Below are 21751 nucleotides of genomic sequence, written 5' to 3'. Positions count from 1 at the left end.
GTTTATCTTCAGCTAATGTTAAGTTTACGTCTTCTCCTTGGCGACAGAAGTAGGGATGGCCAACCCCATTGCAGTATTACTGATGGGCCCATTTGCTACTTTACCTTTATTATGCAAGTTCAAAGGAACGGAGCTGCCAATTACCCTCCATGTCAACAACTGGGGCTCGGAATGGTGATGGCATAGGTGAGTAGGGACACTGAATGAATGGCACTGTAATCATGGTTAGTAAAATTGGGTGGTGTAGTCCAAAGGGACCATGACAGGTGTTCATTAGATGCCTCCTTACTTATTACAGGAAAGTCTGCTTGTATTTTCAGTGATGTTCCTCATACTATGACTGTGGCCAGAGCCGCCAAGAGGTTTTCTGGGCCCCAGTACTAGGCTAAGAGTTTGGGATGCGTGGGCATGGTCATGCCATCTTCGAGGTGTGATTACGCCTTCCTGACGGGACCAGGTATTATGTATCCACCAACTCCCTACAGTAAAGGGTAATAAGGGACTATACAGCACTTAATAGCGCTAGATATAGCAGGGTTATTAACTTACAACGCACTATCAAACGGGCGCCAGCCTTGATAGGGGGTGGGATTCCGTTATCCACGGTACACTCATAGCGCCCAGCGTCAGTCCGCTTTGTCTCATTTATGATCAGACGCCCAGTGAGGCCATTCACTTCCCGCTCCAAACTGGATAGGTCCCTCTCTTCGTCACCCTGTCACCAGACATAGAATCATAGAAACATAGAAACATAGAATTTGACGGCAGATAAGAACCATTTGGCCCATCTAGTCTGCCCCTTTTTTATCCTTCAGGTAATATCAACCCATTTTGATCCTTATTTCTTTGTAAGGATATTCATATGCCTATCCCAAGCATGTTTAAATTGTTCTACTGTCTTAGCCTCTACCACCTCTGATGGGAGGCTATTCCACTTATCCACTACCCTTTCTGTGATGTAATTCTTTCTAACATTTCCACTGAACCTACCTCCCTCCAGTTTCAGTTCATGTCCTCATATACAGGCCCCTCACATTCGGCGGGTGGGGAAACAATGTTTTTTTCTGACATTATCTTCTCAAGGATAGAAGGGAGTTGAGAAATAAACAACCAACCAATCAGCCCCTAACTGTTACATTTCAAACACAGCCTGCAACACGACAGTTAGGAGCTGATTGCCTGGTACTTTGTTTCTCGCCACTTTGTCTCTCTTCAAGCTTTGATAAACCTTCCCCTCATTCACTTTGCCTTAAAGCCCCAATATGGTCAATATAACTGTGCAGACATTAGTACATAGCGCCGACTGGCCCGTGTCGCCACCTACTAGAAGTGCCGGATTTCCACCCAAAAAGGTCATTCTCAAAATGCAGCTGAAATGTAGCAAGGAAATGTTTCTTACCAGCCACCTCCACTGGAACATTGTGTCCATAGCCGGATTTGCATCGGCGGTGCACACGATTTCAGCCCTCGACCCCAGATCCACCTCCGTGGGGTCACTAAGGCTGCGGATGGATGGAGAGTCTGTGTGGGTCGAAGGAAGGAGATAGTCAGGAAAAGGGTCCAACTATGCGTTCTACAAAAATATCACAATAGACTAGATGTACTAACCCTCACTACTCGCTACTAGGTCGACACATACAAACGGTCAACACAATAAAACTGTCGACCTTGAAAAGGTCACATAAAAAGATCAATGTGAGTTTTTTTGCTGTTTTGTGGTCTTTGTCAACACCTGTGGACACCTCCAATTAGGAAAAACTTGTTATCCTTTTTATGTGTCAACCATTGTCATGTAAACCTTTTACTTGTGTCAACCTTTTGACAATATAGAATTAAAATGAGTATATAATTGTTATAGCTGCTGATGGGATCTTACAATGCACATCCAGATGCACCACGGTGCTGTTCGTCCCCTCTACGTTCACGCAGGTGACGCTATAGACCCCGGAGTCAGACCGGCTAACGTTCCAAATCTCCAGGGCGCCGGCTTCTTTCAGGTGATGTCTGAAAACTACACACAACACACAACCAGGTCAATGTCACTCAATAGATTTACACCTTGAAGAAAATATGAGGTTTAAGCAAGTGAATTGTGTCAAAATAATATATTAACAAGCATGCAAAATATAATTTAACTTTGTAATGATTTCCCTGGAAAATAAATAATATCAGAATACTTTTTTATGTTTAACACTTTGTTCTTTTTCAAATTAACTAGGTGTAGTACATCCTCTTGGCCTCAAGATGTCACTCTTGTAATTGCTATGTATTGATTAGAGGCTGTCACTGCTACAGTACATGTGCTATTAATAGTTGTCATTTTGTAGACAACCAGCTCTTTCTAGGCTGGATGCCGGCATATGTATTCTGACCGCCCCTATACCATACCTCCCAACTGCCCCACTTTCCACAGAAATGTCCCGGTTTTGGAGATGTTCCGGGTAACGCCCGGGGCCGCCAGTGTCCCGCGGCGGGGGAGGGCAATTGGGAGTCCCCCCCAGCCTGAAGAGAGTAGAAGCTGTGGGCATGCACACAGCGTCTATTCAGCGATGCAGAGGGGGGGGGATGGGGGCGTGGCCTGAGGAAACAACATCCTGTGCAGCCACGCCCCCATTCTGTGGGCACCTTTAATTAAAGGTGCCCAGTTTTTATAACTATTTAGCCTAACATTGCTGAGGCATCAGACACAAACACTGTACCTCAGCGGTTCTCAAACTGTGGGTCCTGACCCCAAAGTGGGTCCCCGCCTTCTCAGCCTGGGGTCGCGGCTCCATATTGCTGATAACTTCTCTAATCTCAGTCACTGATTAAAGGAGTCTGAGAAATCTTTTGAATTGTCTGTTATTTCAGACTCCTCACATCATTTTATGCCTCCACAATGCTGCCATGTATGTGCTGTTTGCTGACTACACATGTGATGTGATGACCTTCTGCAGTAACTTGCTGGGGTCCTGTTATTATTTTTATTGTTTGTTGGGGTCCCAGAGCAAAATAGTTTATAGTCCCCTGCTGTACCTCATGCTTCACTGGTGCCATTAGACACAAATTACTGGCTGAAAAGTATCTTAGACAGCCATATGTAGGCTTCTGTATACATTTTACCATTTTACTGTCACTCATTCCGGTGGAGGGTTTTCACTTGCTTACTCCTGCCCCTCACCTAGGTTAAGTTTGTTCCCATTCATGGTCCACGTGTAGTTGACAGCGGTTGGGTTGGCACGTATATGCACAGGGATAAGGGCGGCACCATGCTCCACGGCGTGGACAATCTTTGGCTGTTCATCTGTGAACTCTGGTGGGACTGAGATAGGAAAATACTTAGGACCTGCAAACATTACCAGCTCGCCAGCAAAGCCAATCACCACACAGCCAATGGCTAGACCAGACCAGACAAGGGTCTTTTTCACCAAGTTGGCCGGTCATTTTCACCATCACAATTTGGCACTTTGAACAGCCAAATCCTGAATTAACAGGGCCTGGAAGAACAGAAATATCAAATGGTGAAGATACTCACACAGGACGTCCAACTTGTACAAGGTGTTGACACCCTCATTCAGGACGCTACTGTAGGCCTCACAGGAGACCCGTTTGCCATGATCTGCAGAGGTCAATTTCAGCGTGACACTACTAGAGGTGGACCTCCCACCATATTCTGCAGACCTGGTTCCTAGGTTCTTCCCATTCAATCTGGAAACAAAGGTTGTGCCATTAGTTGTTCGTAATCGCTGTTACTGATCTAATCGGAAGAAAAGTTTGGTTTCCTGTGCTGCAGGTGGTGGGGCAGCGTTGGAAACCAGAGATGACCTGGTAACTGTAGATAACTCCACCACTTCCTGCACCAACTATCATGTCAGTTAGAACAGGGTTTCACTGGTCAGAGACAGACCTTCTTTGAGGCTCTGAAGTTCACCACAGTGGCCATGATATTTTTATTATTACTATTATTATTATTTTATTTATAAGGCGCCACAAGTGTTTCGCAGCGCCGTACAAAGGAATAATACAGGGAGACAAAACTTGGCATAACATTGAATAAATAACAAAAATACAGTACAAATAAAGAGCCCCACAGTTCAATACACATTACAGCTTAAATGTAAGTAGTGAGGACTCAATCAACATACAACTAGAGGCTTGAGGCCAATGATGGAGATGAGTATGCGGACAAAGATGGTCACTAAGTGTTGGAGTATATGAGAGCTGTGAGTGACATGTGAAGAGAACTGGGCTTTGACAACAGAGGGAAGAGGGCCCTGCTCAGAGGAGCTTACAATCTAGTAGGAGGGGGAGACAGACAGATTACAAGAGGTGCAAGCGAGTGGGTGGTGGTTAGATAGCAGGATGTAAACAGGCAAGGGGTCGGAGAACCAGCTGGTTTATGCAGTGGAAGGGTACGCTTTGATGAATAGGTGAGTTCTCAGTGCCTGTTTGAAGCTTTGCAAGGTCGGGGAGAGTCTAATGGAGCGAGGGAGTGCGTTCCACTGAAGGGGGCAGCACGGGCAAAGTTCTGTACTCTAGCATGGGAAGCAGTGATCAGGGTGGAGGAGAGACGACAGTCGTCAGCCGACCGTAGAGGGCGGGAGGGTGTATGAATGGAGATGAGGTTAGAGATATATGGAGCAATGGAATTAGAGATGGCCCTGTATGTGAGTGTGAGGTGTTTGAAGAGGATTCTGTAGGGGAATGGAAGCCAGTGCAGATTTTGTTGAAGGGGAGTGGCAGAATTAGAGCGGCGGGAGAGGAAGATGAGCCTGGCTGCAGCATTGAGGACAGATTGGAGAGGAGCCAGTTGGGATTGAGCGAGGCCGGTGAGGAGAGCATTACAGTAGTCGAGCCGTGAGATGACTAATGAGTGGATGGTCAGCTTAGTTGCACTCTGTGAGAGATAGGGCCTGATGCAAGCAATGTTGCGTAACTGGAACCGGCAAGAATGGGCCAGGGCTTGGATGTGGGGTGCAAATGTTTGGATATGTTTGGGCTGCATTGCTGGAGGCCCCTCTACATTTCAACATGGGGCCACAATTTGGAAATATATATAACAAGCATGTGCTCAGATAACTCAGCTTGGTACAACTCACATTACTCCGTCCTTCACCCAGGATATGGCGGCCTCGGGGTTACTGCTGCCGGTCCTGCACTCCAGAGTGACGGTGCTTCCACGTTTATACGGCTTCTTCTGGTTGAGAATCTTAACATCTATCGGGGGGACTAAATAAAATGTAAGAGAAGCACAGTAAGTACAGAGCAAAGGCCTCATACATGGACAGGCTGCTTACACATTGACCCCACGATGGACCATTCATGGACCATTCGTGTCCATCGTGCTACGACTGGAGAGCAGATCAGCTCTTAAATCAGTAATATAAAGGTGTCCATAACTAATGTAATTTCTTTTTTTGGTACTTGTGTAGTTTCACGGCGGCAGCCTAAGCTACGTTATCAGCGTAGGCTGCCGCCGTGAAACTACACAAGTAACTACCGTACTGTTGCCGGGAACTGCATCTCTGTCCCCGGCGTCCCTGCCAAGCCTAGTCAGCACCTTCCTCACACTGCCGGTGCCAGCATGATCCCCTTTCTTTGGCGGAGAGGTGATAATGCTGGCGCCAGTGGAGAGGCGCTCCATCTATCTGAGATGCAAACCCCCACTATCAACGGCAGCCTAAAGCGTTGCGAGCGCATGCATTACGCGTCCTCCCGACCTTTTCATACCCCCACTATCCACCACGGTGTGGAGTTGATTTTACATAGTGTGGCAAGCTGCGCTTCGGGCTCGGTGGCTCACTGTGCTCGCCACACTATATAAAATTAACTCCACACCGACGTGGATAGTGGGGGTATGAAAAGGTCGGGAGGACACGTAACGCGTCCCCGCACGGGGCTTGCTGCGCTCGCCACGCTGCGTTTGCCGTAAAACTACACAAGTAAGGCAGCCGTTGGGCAACGCTACTTCTGACTGACTATGCTAACTACGCTGGCCGCGGGAACACTACGCTGATTCTGACAGGGTCGCTACGCTGACGGCGTAACTGCCGCCGTGAAACTACACAAGTACCCTTTTTTTTATTTTTGTCCTGACTTTTTTGCATCTTGAAGTCTATTTTTAGGTCATACAACTAGGTTCCTTGGTTATATAAATGGTTTATTTATAGTCCACCCCCCCCCCCCTTCTTTTTCCATTAAAACATTAGCGCTCCCACTCACACTGGATGTGAAGCTTGGTAAAGTCACTCAGGATTTTCTTCCCATCGTTGGTTGAGTTGCAGCGGTACACGGCCTGGTTATCACTCGGTACTGTCTCCAGAATGAGTTCTCTGGAGACGATCTTTCCCGCGGTGACCAGCCTCCCATCCGATACCGTTCTCTTATCCTATGTAATGAAAACCGGAGCTGGGTCTGTAGTTTATTCAGCAGTAGTGTGGTCTGTACAGCTGTACTCAGCAGTTGTAACAGAATAGAACAAGCATTAATAGCAGCGTCTCTAGGGAGCTGAATGGAACAAGTTTGTGCCCAACAGGCATTGCTCTAACACACTAAAAAGCTGCGCATGTGCAGAAGAACAGATGGTGGCCATCTTGGTTTAGTGATTGAGGCCTCCCTCAAGAAGTTGATATTGTGTATCTGCATTAGCGATCTCCGTCTATTCTTGGTTTGGAGCCTTTAAAAATAAATTGCAAACGCTTTTCTGTGCGCTAGCTCTCCCTTAGGAAGTGGGTCTGGGGTCCAGGGTGGTCTTCCCCCCCTGAGTCGCGTATTTACCGAAGCAGAACGGTAACCATTAGAAACATGCACTAAATAAAAACCAAGCAAAGACTTTGAAGATGAATGAATATATTCATTTCCTGAACCTTTCAGTGCATTAGGGGATGCGAGGAAAGCCTGGAAGCATACAGGCCTGGAATTGTGGCCTCAGGCGGCAGAGACGGATATCTCATTCAGAACTCACCACCACTATAACTATATTATTACTGATAATGATTCTCTACCGCAAACACATTGCAAATAAATATTTCACATTTTTTGTACGATAACTAAGTTGTAGAGATGTTCGTAGCTGCAGCTTCTGCTGAGTTATTAAACTAATGTTGGCTTATGTCTGCCCCGGGGCTATGACCTATAGTAAGCGTAAGCCGGCAGCCCATACTAAGCTCAGCATTGGTGACATTTATATGGAGCCAGAAAACCGCTTCCTGAATGTCGTTCTCTGGAGAAAAGACCCCTTACCTTTAGCCAGGTGAGCCGCGGCGCGGGGTGCCCCCCACTGGAGAAACAGCTGAGTTTCACACGGCTTCCTGCGCGAAAGCGTTTGTCCCGCGGAGGTGCCTCTATCCAGATCTTCTGAGGAGGATCTAAACGACAATGACATTTTCTAACATCGAATTTTGGGGCAAAATTGGAATTAACCCTTTGAGTGCCAAGTGAATTTGTCAAAAGAGGTGTGCAAATTGCCAAGCAACCATTGTTATTCATCATAATGACCAGTAATGTTTATCTTATATAGGAAATATCATATTTTTTTTTTTTACACAGCATTTTTTATTTAAATTTAGTATATATAAAGTCATTGCCAAGAGTGACTTATCAGCCTGGTGGTACTGTGACGGCCAGTCAGAGATCAGTATGCTAGGAAGTTGCTGAGAGTCAGGACACCTGATCCTATAGCTGTAAGGGCACCAAACTCTTTGGACTGAGCTACATGTAACTGGGAAGAAGCCAGGTTGGTTAGCCAAAGTGTGTGTTGGACAGGAGGGGCCTTGGCTAAAGCCTGGGAGATGCCTTCAAGGAAGTAGGCCACCTGAATGGGGCCTAGCCAGTTGCGTAATTATAGAAGGTGCAGGGGATGCAGCTGCTATGGGGCCCGGCAGTTTGGGGGGCCCAAAAGCAATCCCACTGCACCCTCTTAAAACAGATTTATTTATATTTTGTTTGTTTTTTAATCAATGGAGTCCCGGCACTTTGGTACTCCCGGCGGGTACTGGGTCCGGCAGTTATGCGGAGAGAGGCGGAAGTAGGGAGGCAGGGTGCTGTTCCAGCAGTTACCTGTAGGGAAGGAAGTGGAAGCGGGGTCGGGGTGGTGTTTGCGCGGGCAGGCTGGAGGTGCCGGTGGTACATCTGCGGCAATGATGATCGCTGCTGCCACTGCGTACTACCGGCGCCCTACCAGAGGCAACATTGTTCCAGACTTCTCCTTCCGTGTGCCTCATCAAGGCACCGGGTGCCTCATCAAGTGAAAGCGGGGTTGGGGTGGTGTTTGCGCGGGCAGGCTGGAGGCTGCATGCAGAGAACAGCGCGGGCCATGTCATCTGTTTTCTGGGACTGACAAAACCAAAAGTGAGTTATAATAAATGGCATCCGTTTAATAAAGAATTAATATGCACGGAGGGGGAAGGGGGGGGGCTTGTAAAAGAGATGGAGGCAGAGGCATAACTGTGTGTGTGGGGGGAGACTAGGAATAAAAGCATAAAGCATATAAGGGGAGGGTTGTTTAACATAAAATATGTAAAATGGTACACATAAGCTTACAGCTTAATACAGCATGTGCCCTCACTCCCATGAGCCCCCATGTCCTTTTATGCCCCTTCCAGTCTATTTATAACCCCATATGGTGCTCTGTCTGCTTTTCTGTCCATTGATGCCACCTCTTATCCTTCAGTCTATGCCCCTCTCTTCTTTCTATCTATACCCCCTTGCATCCGTCCGTCTCTCCATATAAGCCCACTTCCTCCCACCTGTCTATACCCTAACCTGCCCCTCCATCTATCTATGCCCCTCCTGTCAATGTGTGCCCCTCATATCTGTCCATCTATACCTCTCCTCCCATCTATGCCCCCTCCCATCTGTCTGCCTATGTTAGCTCCATCTCCCTAATACTTTTCTCTCACTCTCTACCTCGCTCCTATATTTCTCTCTCGGGGCGGGATGTATTAATATAATGACAGCCGCCGCGATGCTGCCGCATATGTACTAACATATGCGGCTAGCATGGGGTTGCGGTGACGGAGACCCCCGTGATACCTGTGATGTGGTCTGCGGGGGTCTCCGTCACATCCCGGTGGCTGCCAGTGCGTCTCCTCCTCCCCCCTGCAGCCGGATGTCCTCCCGGCTGTGACACCTGCTGGGGGAGTAGGCGATCAAAGGAGGACGGGGGGTGAGGGGCAATAGAAGCCCATACCCTGCCATGCGAAGACGGGGCATACGGGTATTGGTACATAGGAAAATGCGGTAAAACCCCCGTTTTACCACATTTTCCCTTTAGTGCATCCCGCCCTCACTCTCCTCTCTCGTGCCCCTAAGGGGTATTGTGGTGACAAAAGATGGGGGGGGGGGGCTTTCAATATTTTGCTATGGGGCCCACCGAGTCGTAGTTACGCCTCTGGGCCTAGCTGTTATTTTTCATTAAATCAGGGAAAAACTGTCTGTTTGTCCTGATGTAGCACTTACACACTGCACCAATACACCTCTTTCGAGAAATAATTACCCCATATCATCACCTAACAGGAACACTATCCCTAATATTAGTCACTAACTGTAACCACAACAAGACAATGGGAATGTTATCATTATGACATTGTCACCATTTCATATGTTAGCATTCTAGAATTGTTTTTTTAGGTACCAGCAGCGGCGTAACTATAGCACCGCAGCCCCCCGCCACCGCGGGGGGGCGCTGTGCATGTGGGGGCGCCGGGGGCTGCTGTGCTATAGTTACACCCCCCCCCCCTCAAATCCCCCGCAGACTTACCTATCTAGCTGGTCCTCCCGGTGGCTCCGTTCCTCTGCTGAGGACCACCACAAAATGGCCGCCCCCATATAGCAGACAGTTCTCTGAAACTGTCTGCTGTATGGGGGCGGCCATTTTGTGGTGGTCCTCAGCAGAAGAAGAACGGAGCCGCCGGGGACCAGCGTGATAGGTAAGGCTGCAGGGGATTGGGGGGGGTTTGCATGGGCGGCGGGGGATTTGGGGTGCTTGGCGCCCAAAACAGTTACGCCACTGGGTGCCAACCATTTCAACCATGTCGACATAATTTAGGTGTCAACATTTTGAACAACAGCATTTTGATTGGTGACTTATGGGTAGATTTATTAAGCTCGGTGAAGTGATAAAGTATCTGGTTTTTATCACCGGCCAATCAGCTGCTACCTGTCATTTTTCAAACCAAGCCTGTAACTTTACACTTAGGAGCTGATTGGCCGGTGATAAAAACCAGACAGTTTATCACTTCACCGAGCTTAATAAATCTACCCCTTAATGACAGAATTTGCAGTGTCAAGGTAGATGGGTCAGGGCGACTCTTCTTGGTCCTGGTGGATCACACAATCCGGATCTTGGACAGTCCCACTTCTACCACCACGGGGAGAATTCTATGACTGATCCATAAACATTTCAATATATTGTCTGTATTGAGTAATTGTATTGTCTGTATTGTGTAATATATGGAGTGTCTAGGTACTATCGCTGTATGCCGACTTTGGAACATATATTTAGACACAAGGTGAAATGTAATAGGGTGAGAACCAGTTTTTTTAAAGCGGCAATCATTTACACTGCAAAACCAGTGTGATTTTGCAGTGTAAATGATTGCCACTTCAAAAAAAATGGAGATTTCTTACCAAATCTCTCACTTTCTGAATCTCTCATCCTACTAAATTTCACACACACTGTACAAGCATACCACGTATATTTGTTTCCCTCAATCAAGGGTCCCCCCCAGATTTCCCCTCCCATTGTGTCCCGTTTCTGTTACCCACGTTGCACGCTGAGCTTTACACTGTTCGCTTTGGAGTACAGAAGAGCCTCGTTAAAAGCCTCGCAGGTCAACTGCATCTCGTTGTGGTCCCTCTGAATCACTATGGTTATATTCGACATGGTCATCTTCCCCCCGTGCTCTGCCTAGAGAGGAAATCATTCTCATTGGAAAAAAGTAACAACAATAAGATCTTTCCTATCATCTTGATCAACCTATCAGCTGATATTATTGATAGAGATGTGCAGGCTCTGATTTACTCTGATTTACTCAGGATCTTATTGGCCATCAACTGTCAACAACTGTCATGTGATTGGGGATAGCCAATAATATCCTGCTTTGAAATCAGAGTAAATCAGAGTAAATCAGGACCTGCACATCTCTAATTATTGATTGATGGTCTATGAACTAAGCCAATGATTTTCAAGCTCTCGGCACTCCAAACAAGATTTTAAAAATGCCAACACATACCATCAGACCCCACATGGAAAAACACATTGGTCCCCACAGGAAAAAAAAAAAAACATTGGCCGTAATTGGAAAAAACAATCACACTGGTCCCCACAGGTAACAAAACTAAACTATATTGGCCCTCACATGAAAACAAGAGTATAGTGAATAACAGTTGAACTGGTGGTGGTGTCTGTAAACTGCTGTAGACATCACTAGATCTGGCAGTACACTTGAAAAAAAATCTCAAGGCACAAACCACCACCAGTTCAACTAGTACATAGACCCCAATGATGATCATTGAACTTTGACAGTGTTCAATTAAGAATATCAAGCTGTATCTGCAGATGAGCGTTCCATGAACGTGGATACAGGAGAACTACATGTTCCATGATAACATCCTCCACAAGATGGTATGATCCCTACACGTGACCCTGGTAATATTTGGGAACTGGTTCCAAGAATTGCTGCGAAAGACCATAATCTCACATCCGTTATGGTGGCATTGGCATCTGCCAGCTCCGCCGCTCCCAGCCACCAGCGGATATAGACGGGAGGATTGCTGGATGCAGTAAAGCAGCTGAAGGAGAGAGTCGTATTTTCTGGGCCGCTGGAGGAACCAAGAATTGTTACTTTAGTAGGAGGAACTGAAAAAGATAAGATAGAAAAAGACAGTTCTCAAAATCGCCATATAGGTCACACATCACATCGGAGCTCAGAAGGTCATTAATCAAGTAAAGTGTGGTGAATTGTACAAAGTTATGGTAGCATGCAGTGAACAACTTTGAAATGAGCTCTCATCGCTCATATCTGGAAAGGCTGGGATGAGGATACTCACACACGACATTGAGGGTGATGCTGGCTCGGAGGACCTCTGGAGACACATGATTGACAGCCTCACAGTTTATCACAGCCAGATTATATTCCGGCTTGATGTTTAAGGTCAGGTGACTTGTAGATAGTCTCTTTTTGGCATCGGTCTCCCAACGGGTGTAAAAGACTTCATCGTTCTGCAGAAGAGGTAGAAAAATAACTAGTTAATGGGACATATCCAGTGCGCATGCGCAAATCACTCAAAAATGGAAGCGGCGGCCATTTTTCAAGTGATTTGCATCTCCGGTGCCGAAATGCTGCTGCGGGGCTACGGCGGGATAAGTAAATTTGTATGGGTGCATTGTGTATAGTGTTGGTCCCCCTGGACCCAGGGGCCTGTGTGCACCATGCACAGTGCACCCATTATAGAGATGCCTATGGCCCTCATGAATATTACTCAGGCCACATGAATATTAGTCAGGCCTCATGAATATTAGTCAGACCACATGAATGTTAGTCAGGCCTCATGAATATTATTCAGGCCACACGAATATTAGTCAGGCCTTATGAATAGTAATCAGGCCTCATGAATTTTAGTCAGGCCTCATGAATATTAGTCAGGCCTTATGAATAGTAGTCAGGCCTAATGAATATTAGTCAGGCCTCATGAATTTTAGTCAGGCCTTATGAATATTAGGCAGGCCACAGGAATATTAGTCAGACCACATGAATGTTAGTCAGGCCTCATGAATATTATTCAGGCCTTATAAATATTAGTCAGGCCTAATGAATATTAGTCAGGCCTCATGAATATTAGTCAGGCCTCATGAATATTACTTAGGCCTCATGAATTGAGGTCACAAAATGGCCACGGTATGCGCAGGTCATAGGTCGAGCAGTGGTTAAATCTCAGAGCTCACCTTTAGCCATTGCAGAGTAGCCAGAGGATTCCCGCTTTTGGAAGTGCAGGTCAGCTTCAGGACTTCATCAGCTTTTACAACCAATTGTTCGTAACCTTCAATCATTGGGATGTCAGGGGGAACTATAGGGGCATATGAAATACATGAGAGGAAGTATGAAGCAGTGAATACAAACTGAATTATATGCAATGTTCACATTGACTAAACAGAGTGGGGGCAGCCATTTTCTGCTTCTACTATATTGATAGGCTGCTTTCTTGATCAGGGCCACAACATGGCTGCCTCCACCATGCCTAGGCAACATGTGCACTGTGAGGCCAATAACACACTGTCTCCCACAATTCCTTGAACAATATACTGTATGTGTAACAATTGAGGAGAGTTTATATAGTTTTGCATGCCGGGGGTCCTGTGTATACAGTAGCATGGCATTGTAAGTGGAACGGTTATTAACATATGTTGTTTTGTTTTTAGAGGGCTTTTGTATAGATCAGGGCACTTATTGTGTTATCTCTCCAAAGGTGGAAGATAGATAAAGTGTAGCATGTCTTCGAGAGAGATTAAGTCAAGTAGTTACCCAAAGCAACCAGCTTCTCAATGGCTGTACTAGATAAATAAGAAAAATCAGATTGGTTGCTCTTGGTAACGTATGAATTTATAGCACTCCAACGCTTGATGCAACTCCCCCCCAAGACACACATAGGCATGAAGCAGATGAAACGGGCGGGGAGAGCATAGCCTGCAGCCAATCAGAGCATTAGAATGTTAAGCTAACCGTGGACAATGATACTTCCTGCTAGATCATGTGACTGAATGGGATGTAAATGGTGGGTACGGTATAGCATTGTCTCACACAGCACATTCATGGTGAAGCTCACGGTGAGAGGTGTCTGAAGTGCAGGGTTCAGTGCCGAGCAGACAATCAGGTTTCCGTTATCTGTGCTCTGTGGGGTGACCCTGCAAGAGAGAGACCATGGTCATATGAACACTGACAAAGCCCTGGCAGATTCTGTTGTGTGGCCCATCTGAAAACCGGCACCCCCCCCCCCCCTTCCTGAGATGTTGCCCACACCTACTTTGAAGTAATCTCAGTGTTCTCCAACTTGTCCTCGGATCCAGGACTGTTGCTGGAATCTGCAGGAACTTCCACACCACCTGGGCATAAGGAGGACAACAGAGACTTGAGTGTTCTGCAGAGGATTATGGTCAATGTAGACCTCCTGTCCCCACTAAATAATCCCACATATCTACCTAATAGGTTGCAGACTTCTCCCTTGCAGCCTAAGCTACAATATCTCACACTTCTCTCAAGTCATTTAATAATAGCTTAGCTGTGGAGGACCACAACATGGTCTGTAGAAGGTTGGACTGAATACTGTGCTGAGGATTCCTTATTTCTCTCCTCAATGTCTCTGTCAATGATGTCATGAGTGTTGGCATCTTATGATTTCCAAATGTCCTCCTTGGTGGTACAAAAGATGCCACCCAACCCTGGTCCTCATACTTACTTTTGGTGAGGGTCAGTACGGCAGCTGGTTTGGCATTGAGGATGCTACAGGTGACTGAGTACTCTTCTCCATAGACCCACGTGACGGAACTGCCCGCAACATGATCCTTAAACACAGGAGCTTCTGGGGGCACTGGTAGAAGAGTGACAAAGTGACTTAAATTAGTCCATGTTCATTTGCAGAGGGCCAAGCCACACAGGGGCCACATTCCGGAGGAAAAATAAGGTGTTAAACTACAAACATATGAGGGGTTTATAATATAACGCATTTACCCAGATAGCTACAGTATAATCCATCATATCAGCCTGTAGGTTGTCTCCAATGCCAGCCACCATCATTTATTGTTGGTCATTAAATAATACATAATATAATCTTAGCGTAGTCAAATAAAGACATGAAAACGTAGCTGTGGCAGAAATAAATCAGCTATATGGTGGCAAAGAAAGAACAGGCAAGAGTCCTATGCAAAATCCAACAATGCATTGTAGGCAAAGACCACTCAAGATGCTGGTATCAATAAAATTAGTGTATCCAGCTTCCCCTGCTGAACTGAACTACCTATGCCATGAGCTAGGTGTCGCTGCCCCCTATGGGTGGTGTGGTTCATAATATAGTTACGAAGATCGGTGCAATAAGAATTCGGACCTGGTCTGATGGTCTACTGTTGTTTCCCACCACAAATAGCCAAGAACTGTGAAACATCCGATGGCCAAGCAACAGGGAAGATCACTCAACATTACGCTAACCCTGCCCTAGTCTGGCAAAACCATAAGACCGGCCCGAGGGCCCTCACCCAGCCCTGTGATTATAAGCCATGTCAGGCATATGCTGCCTTCAGTTCTTCTTTAATCTTCGATGTAATGAAAATAAAGTGATGGTATATATCATACAGAATAAGGGGCTACATTGCTAGCTGATATGTTCTTATGCCGCTCTGGATGCTAGCTGGACATGGAGCCAACATCATGATTGGGGGTGAGGGTGGGGGTGACTTTATGATTACACGCAGGGGGCAATCATACTTTTCTGATGGGAACCAGACAGACTTCATAAGTTAATGAAACAAAATAAATATCGAAGACATTTGACGGGGCAAACGAGTTTGGAGACACCCAATGCCCCATGGCACTTACCCAGGATAGTCAGCAAGGCTGTTCTGGAAATGATCCCCAGGCTGACCTCTGACCTCCCCACCTGGCAGACATACTCCGTGTCATCCGACAGTTCGCACCGCTCAATGCGTAGGTTGTATTCCCCTGCAGGGTTCATAAATACACATATCCAATTAGGAAAAGAAAATAATTATGCACTGAACACCTGTGCGTGTCCCTGTGGATACACAAGCGGGATTGTCAGAAGTCAAAAATAGCTCCTATTGCAGCAGTTCTGCTGTTGTCACCACCAGGGGGCGCACTAATGCATAATGAGCCAAACTATCCAGCGCTGAGAACCAAAATTCTGCTTCCTAAGTTTAGAGTTTGAAAAAAAGGACTGTTTTTCCTTAAGAGAAAGTTGCACATCCTGTGACCTTAATAAGTAGAACCTGGTCTTCATCTCCATTAGCCGTATGCTGTATCATACATATATCATAAGGGGACTGATAGGGTGGCCATAGTGGGGTGCCGGATGACTCAACAGCCGGGATTCCGACGGTCGTTTCTCCGGCATCGGAATCCCAACTGTCAGGAGCCCAACAGTCAGAATCCTGACTTACAGTACACTGGCTATTTTCCCTTGTGGGGGTTCATACTCCCCCACAGAGGGAGAATAGAATAGGTGGTGAGCGCAGCAAGCCACAGATCCAGCAGCATGGTGAACGCGGCAAGGGACTTGAAATTGTTTGCCCCTCTGTTGGGATCCTGACAGCCAGGATTCCGATTTTGGAGAAACGACCACAGGAATCCCGACTGTCATAGGGTTATACCATCTTGTAGGTCAAGGGAGATGTGCCAATAAAGTTGGTAGATGTGTCCAGTGTCCAGTATGAAAAAAGCACGGGGGATATGTATAGTAATTAAGAGGGGTTCAGTGGCAAACGCAGGATTTTCAGAAGGGGGTTTCCAAAGGGGCGGAGCAAAGCACGGAAATGGACACTTAGGTGACCCAGTATATGCTGGGTCAGTTAAAGTATTATAGATAGACCAAATGTATATAAATAAAACAAATATATATATATATATATATATATATATATATATATATACAGTACTATTTTTCTGGAAAAATAGGTGCAGGAACTCCAGGTCTGGGGGTGGATCAATTATATAAAAAATAATATATATAATAAAGAGAGGGAGGGAGAGATAGATGTATATATTGTATTTAGAAACAAAGGCACTCACAGGTGACTTTAAAATAAAACTTATCTTATGGAAAGTACATTTTTAGTTCCTGATGATGTAATATTTAATTAGAGGTTCAGGAACTGAGTTCCTGCTGGTTCCTGCTGAAAAATAGCACTGTATATATATATACATATATACACATACAGGGGCATCAACAGCAGTGTAGGCCCCTGGGCATAGCAATGTATTGGGGCCCCTACCGATCCTCCAGCGGTAGGGGTGGGGGAAGCTTTGATGTCCCCCGGGTGGTAGGGGGTATTATATCAACTGCTCAGCATGTAGGGCCTGGATCAGTAATTTCCACTAATTACCCCTTTACTGCACAGATGGTGGGAGATGGGGTGGGAGAAGGGGGCATTGGGCTGAATGTAGGGGCCCTGATACATAACTTCCAGGGTGGTAGAGGATGTTTAATATGCAGAGGAGGGGTGTATAGTGGAGTGGGCTTATTATTCATAATTTTCTGGTGGGAGGACAGCTTGCTTGACTGCAGATATCTCCAGTTCCCAGAAATAGATTTCTTAGATTGTAATGGAATTAAAAACTAGAGAATCCCACCTACCAAATGGTATTGGGGACTAGGGGATTACAGTTCAGGAGGCAGAGCAATCTGCCAATGAGCATATAAAACTACATACCAGGTATGTGGAGCTGGAGCAGTAACCAGCTGCTGGAAGGCTGATATCTCTGGTTCTGGGAACAGTAGAGACAAGCTACTAGTGTCCATCAAAGGGGGAGAGTCCCAGCTTTTGGAATATACCCTCAGAAAAACTCTAAGTCAGACAGAACCTGAAAGATCTGACTGGGAAGAGCAATTAACAAGCTTGGATGGGGACCACTGCTTTGAAGTCATATATCTCCGGTTCCCAAGGGCCGATTTTTAAAATTCTTGTACCCATGGAAAGAGGGGACCCTCAGCTTTCAGCCTAGGGCCCTTAGACTTCTGGGGGGGTTTCTGGGTACTCGGAAACCCCCCCTGCGTGCGCTACTGGGGTTTATCTTGTTTTACCCACAACTGCTTTGGTTTCAAATTTGTATTTCTTGAAATTAGAGTTAAGGATTTCTTGAAATTAGATAAAAACAGCTGAAATTGTGTAATTTTTGCAATCCAGACCCCAAATTTGAATTTCAAATTTGTGTGGGATTTGTAAAGTATTAAATTGCACATCTCTACATTTTTGCTCTGGGATTTATAGTCAGTGGAGGATCCATGGGGGGGGGGGGGTCACTGCAGAAATAGAAGGGGGTTGCTGGAACCATGGAAACACTAGGGGGGCTGATGGGGCTTTTAGAGTTTAGTGGTGTCATGCTATTTTGTAGTTCCCCCTCACACTACTTTTCACACATTGAGTACCAGTCAACAGCAGTGGCAGGCCAATCGTGAGAGCAAGACGTGGCTCCCTATCCTCCATTGTGAAGAACCATTACTGGCAAAGCCACCACTATAAATGACAAACCATCAATGGCGGATCACATCCCTACCTCCTCGCCCATCTCATTCCTACCTTTCTGGGGGTTTCCAGACATACTGTAACGGGGGAACCCTGGAATTTTCCTGTCAGGTCCCAGCAGGAGCCCGTTTTTTACCCACTGCACCATCCCCGATGCATGTTCCACCTCGCAGACCAGCACCTGCGTAGATCCCTGCAGAGCGGTGATGTTATCCGGCTGGACGCGGAAGGCCTGCTGTGTGGCAGCAACACCTGAGGAGAGACAAGAAGAACACTCAGTGATTGTTCCTCTGTATCCATTAGGAGCTCCAGGGTGTTCCTGATAATCTGTAGGATGCACCTCCGGAACTGTACAGATGGAAGCTCTCTACACACAAATAAACCACTGCCACCAACACAGCGTGGCTGCAGCAGTATTGGAGGCTGGACTAACATTCATGAGAATGTACATGATAAATTCACTAATTACCACAAACTCATGAATATTAACCAGATCCCATGAATATTAGTCAGATCTCATGAATATTAGTCAGATCTCATGAATATTAGCCAGATCTCATGAATATTAGTCAGATCTCATGAATATTAGTCAGACTTAATGAATATTAGCCAAATCTAATGAATATTAAACCCCTTTCAGACCGCCAAATCAACCTGGGTTATTGCCGCATAAACCCAGGTTTTTATTTATCACAAGGGTAACACAGCGGCTAACAATACATAAATGAGCAAAAAACTATTAAATAACAAATTACAGTACACGTCCATTAAGTACATGAAAACAGTTCCATCAGGTGACAGGACACTGAAGCAATTATTAGGGTGGCAGAGATATATACAGTATATTTAAAGAAAAGCAAATGAGGAGAAAGGGTCCTGCTCGTGAGAGCCTGAAATCAGTAAGATCTCATGAATATTAGTCAGACCTTATGAATATTGGGCAGACCCCATGAATATTAGTCAGATCTCATGAATATTAGTCTGGCTGGATGAATATTAGTAAAACAGCTTAAATATTGTCCAAGCCCCATAAATATTAGTCAGGTATCATGAATATTAGTGAGATCTTGTTAATATTATCCAGTTCTCAGGAATATTATTAGTACGATTGCATGAATATTGGCCAAGCTCCATGAATATTAGTCGGATCTCATGAATATTAGTCGGATCTCATGAATATTAGTCGAATCTCATGAATATTAGTCAGACCTTATGAATATTAGTCAGATCTCATGAATATTAGTCGGATCTCATGAATATTAGTCGAATCTCATGAATATTAGTCAGACCTTATGAATATTAGTCAGATCTCATGAATATTAGTTGGATCTCATGAATATTAGTCGAATCTCATGAATATTACTCAGACCTTATGAATATTAGTCAGATCTCATGAATATTAGTCGGATCTCATGAATATTAGTCGAATCTCATGAATATTGGCTAGGCCTCATGAAAATTAGTAAGGCTGTATAAATATTAGTCAGACCTTATGAATACTAGTCAGATCTCATGAATATTAGTCGGATCTCATGAATATTAGTCAGACCTTATGAATATTAGTCAGATCTCATGAATATTAGTCGGATCTCATGAATATTAGTCAGACCTTATGAATATTGTCAGATCTCATGAATATTAGTAAGGCTACATGAATATTGGGCAGACCACATGAATATTAGTCAGACCTCATGAATATTAGTCAGATCTCATGAATATTAGTCGGATCTCATGAATATTAGTCGAATCTCATGAATATTAGTCAGACCTCATGAATATTGGTCAGGCCTTATCAATATTAGCCAAGGCTCATCAATAGTCATCATGCCCCATGAATTTTGGCCAGGGGGCGTCCCAGCCACATCACTGGCTCCTGGCAGATTGATTGGCTGCAATAACTGATCCATTCTAACTAAAAGAGACAAAAACGTTTCCATCATTTTCAAATCATTTCCATGGATACGGTGTTTATGACTGAATGTATCGCAGGCGTCCTTGGCGCTCAGGCGGCCCATTATTTGTCCATGAATTCCTTCTTTGGAATCTGTACATTGATTTCTAACCTATAGTAATAATGGCACCGACTGAAAAATTAGACATTTCCGAAAAGACCTGAGACTGACCCCACACATTTCAGATGGCAACTATGGCAGAACAAGGGCAGGATGTACTGCGCATTGCACACACATAAAGATGGGGTTACCCTGCACAGGTATCACATTCCGGGAATGTGGCCCATTCTGCCCAAAGAGAGAGAAGGGAATCTGCGGGGATACGGTCGGTTGCTAAACCTAAAGGTGGTCGACAGTCATTAGGTTGACACCACTGTGTCGACATACAGAAAGGTCAACAGGTGTCTAGGTTGACATAGCAAAAGGTGGACAAGTGTTTAGGTCAACATGGCACAAGGTCAACAGGTGTCTAGGTTGACATGACATTAGGTCGACCAGGTCTAGGTTGACAGTCAAAAGGTGGACATGGGGTTTTTCACTGTTGTTTGAGCCGACATGTGCCGACAGGTGGTATTTCATGCCCTACCATCCACTAGGGCGTGGTGGGAGAATAAAATAGTGTGCCCGAAGCATGGCAAGCGCAGTGGTGTACTTAAAACTGTGACCATGTCGACACATTCAGGTAAAAAAAAAAACAGTGAAAACCCCCATGTCGACCTTTTGACTGTCGACCTAGATCATGTCGACTTATACAACTGTCGACCTTGTGCCATGTCGACCTAGACACATGTCGACCTTTCTGTATGTCAACCCAATGGTGTCGACCTAATGACTGTCAACCATCTTTAGGTTGACCCAATGACCCCAACCCAATCTGCGAGATACTGTTATCACCAGTTCCTTACGGTAGGTGCGAACACGGAATGCGGGGCCTTGGGTAGTTGCAGGGACAGGTCCAGAGGATAGAACAAACACCAAGATACAAATACGCAGAACCTGGGACTATGCTTAGTAATTCCAGACGGCCGGAGAGCCTGCCGTACATACCTCCAAAGATACAGACACAGCAGCTGAGAATGGCAACGACAGGATCCATGCCAGGGGACGAGCGCACCTGAATAACACACGTGTCCTTGGCCCTGTAATAATAACACACAGGTCTGTGGGACCGTTAGGGACCATGCATGTCACACTATCAGACTACGTACCACAGCCGGACCACAAGCTACAACAGACCATGCCTGGGGGACGTTTAGCATTAGATACAGTATTGGAACCCCATCCTCCAATTCTGCAGTGTCCATACACATACCATTATCCATTCTTGGAGAGAGATAAAGTACCAACCAATCAGCTTCTGTTATCTTTCTTGCACAGCCTGTAAAATGCAAGGAGCTGATTGTTTGGTTCCTTATCTTCTCTACACTTTATCTCTGCCCTGTTAATCAGCACGTCAACCTTTTCATGTGTCAACTTTATTTATGTTGACATTTTGCCTGTGTTGACCTTTAATCAATGTCAAACTTTTGCATGCCAATCTTTGACCGATTGACCGTTGACGTAGACACTG

At 45.6% G+C, this 21751-nt stretch overlaps 1 protein-coding gene across 3 annotated transcripts in view; it reads right to left on the bottom strand.

The window, feature by feature from the left end:
• NPHS1 (NPHS1 adhesion molecule, nephrin) overlaps window positions 1–21336 on the bottom strand; it is a 32879-nt gene extending 11543 nt beyond the window's left edge. For 2 of the 3 annotated variants that reach the window (XR_014463536.1, XM_083161597.1), the window contains exons 1-18: window positions 21229–21336; window positions 18284–18481; window positions 15567–15689; window positions 14434–14565; window positions 14002–14080; window positions 13779–13882; window positions 12926–13047; window positions 12031–12202; window positions 11682–11839; window positions 10747–10888; window positions 7222–7346; window positions 6202–6367; window positions 5079–5208; window positions 3515–3687; window positions 3161–3301; window positions 1877–2011; window positions 1400–1521; window positions 550–715 (exon numbers count right to left, since the gene is read on the bottom strand). Coding sequence is in view for 2 of the 3 variants with exons in the window: in XM_083161597.1 (XP_083017723.1) it covers window positions 550–715; window positions 1400–1521; window positions 1877–2011; window positions 3161–3301; window positions 3515–3687; window positions 5079–5208; window positions 6202–6367; window positions 7222–7346; window positions 10747–10888; window positions 11682–11839; window positions 12031–12202; window positions 12926–13047; window positions 13779–13882; window positions 14002–14080; window positions 14434–14565; window positions 15567–15689; window positions 18284–18481; window positions 21229–21277 (2437 nt within the window). In the remaining variant the exon portion in view is untranslated. Of the gene's footprint in view, window positions 1–549; window positions 716–1399; window positions 1522–1876; window positions 2012–3160; window positions 3302–3514; window positions 3688–5078; window positions 5209–6201; window positions 6368–7221; window positions 7347–10746; window positions 10889–11681; window positions 11840–12030; window positions 12203–12925; window positions 13048–13778; window positions 13883–14001; window positions 14081–14433; window positions 14566–15566; window positions 15690–18283; window positions 18482–21228 lie in introns of those variants that run through there. The other variant, XM_083161598.1, reaches the window with a different exon arrangement.
• Window positions 21337–21751: the final 415 nt, after the last annotated feature.

This window comes from Crinia signifera, chromosome 19 (assembly GCF_055691185.1).
Source record: "Crinia signifera chromosome 19, ASM5569118v1, whole genome shotgun sequence".
In the NCBI taxonomy this organism is placed as follows: domain Eukaryota; kingdom Metazoa; phylum Chordata; class Amphibia; order Anura; family Myobatrachidae; genus Crinia; species Crinia signifera.
This window is presented reverse-complemented; position numbering and strand designations above follow the sequence as displayed.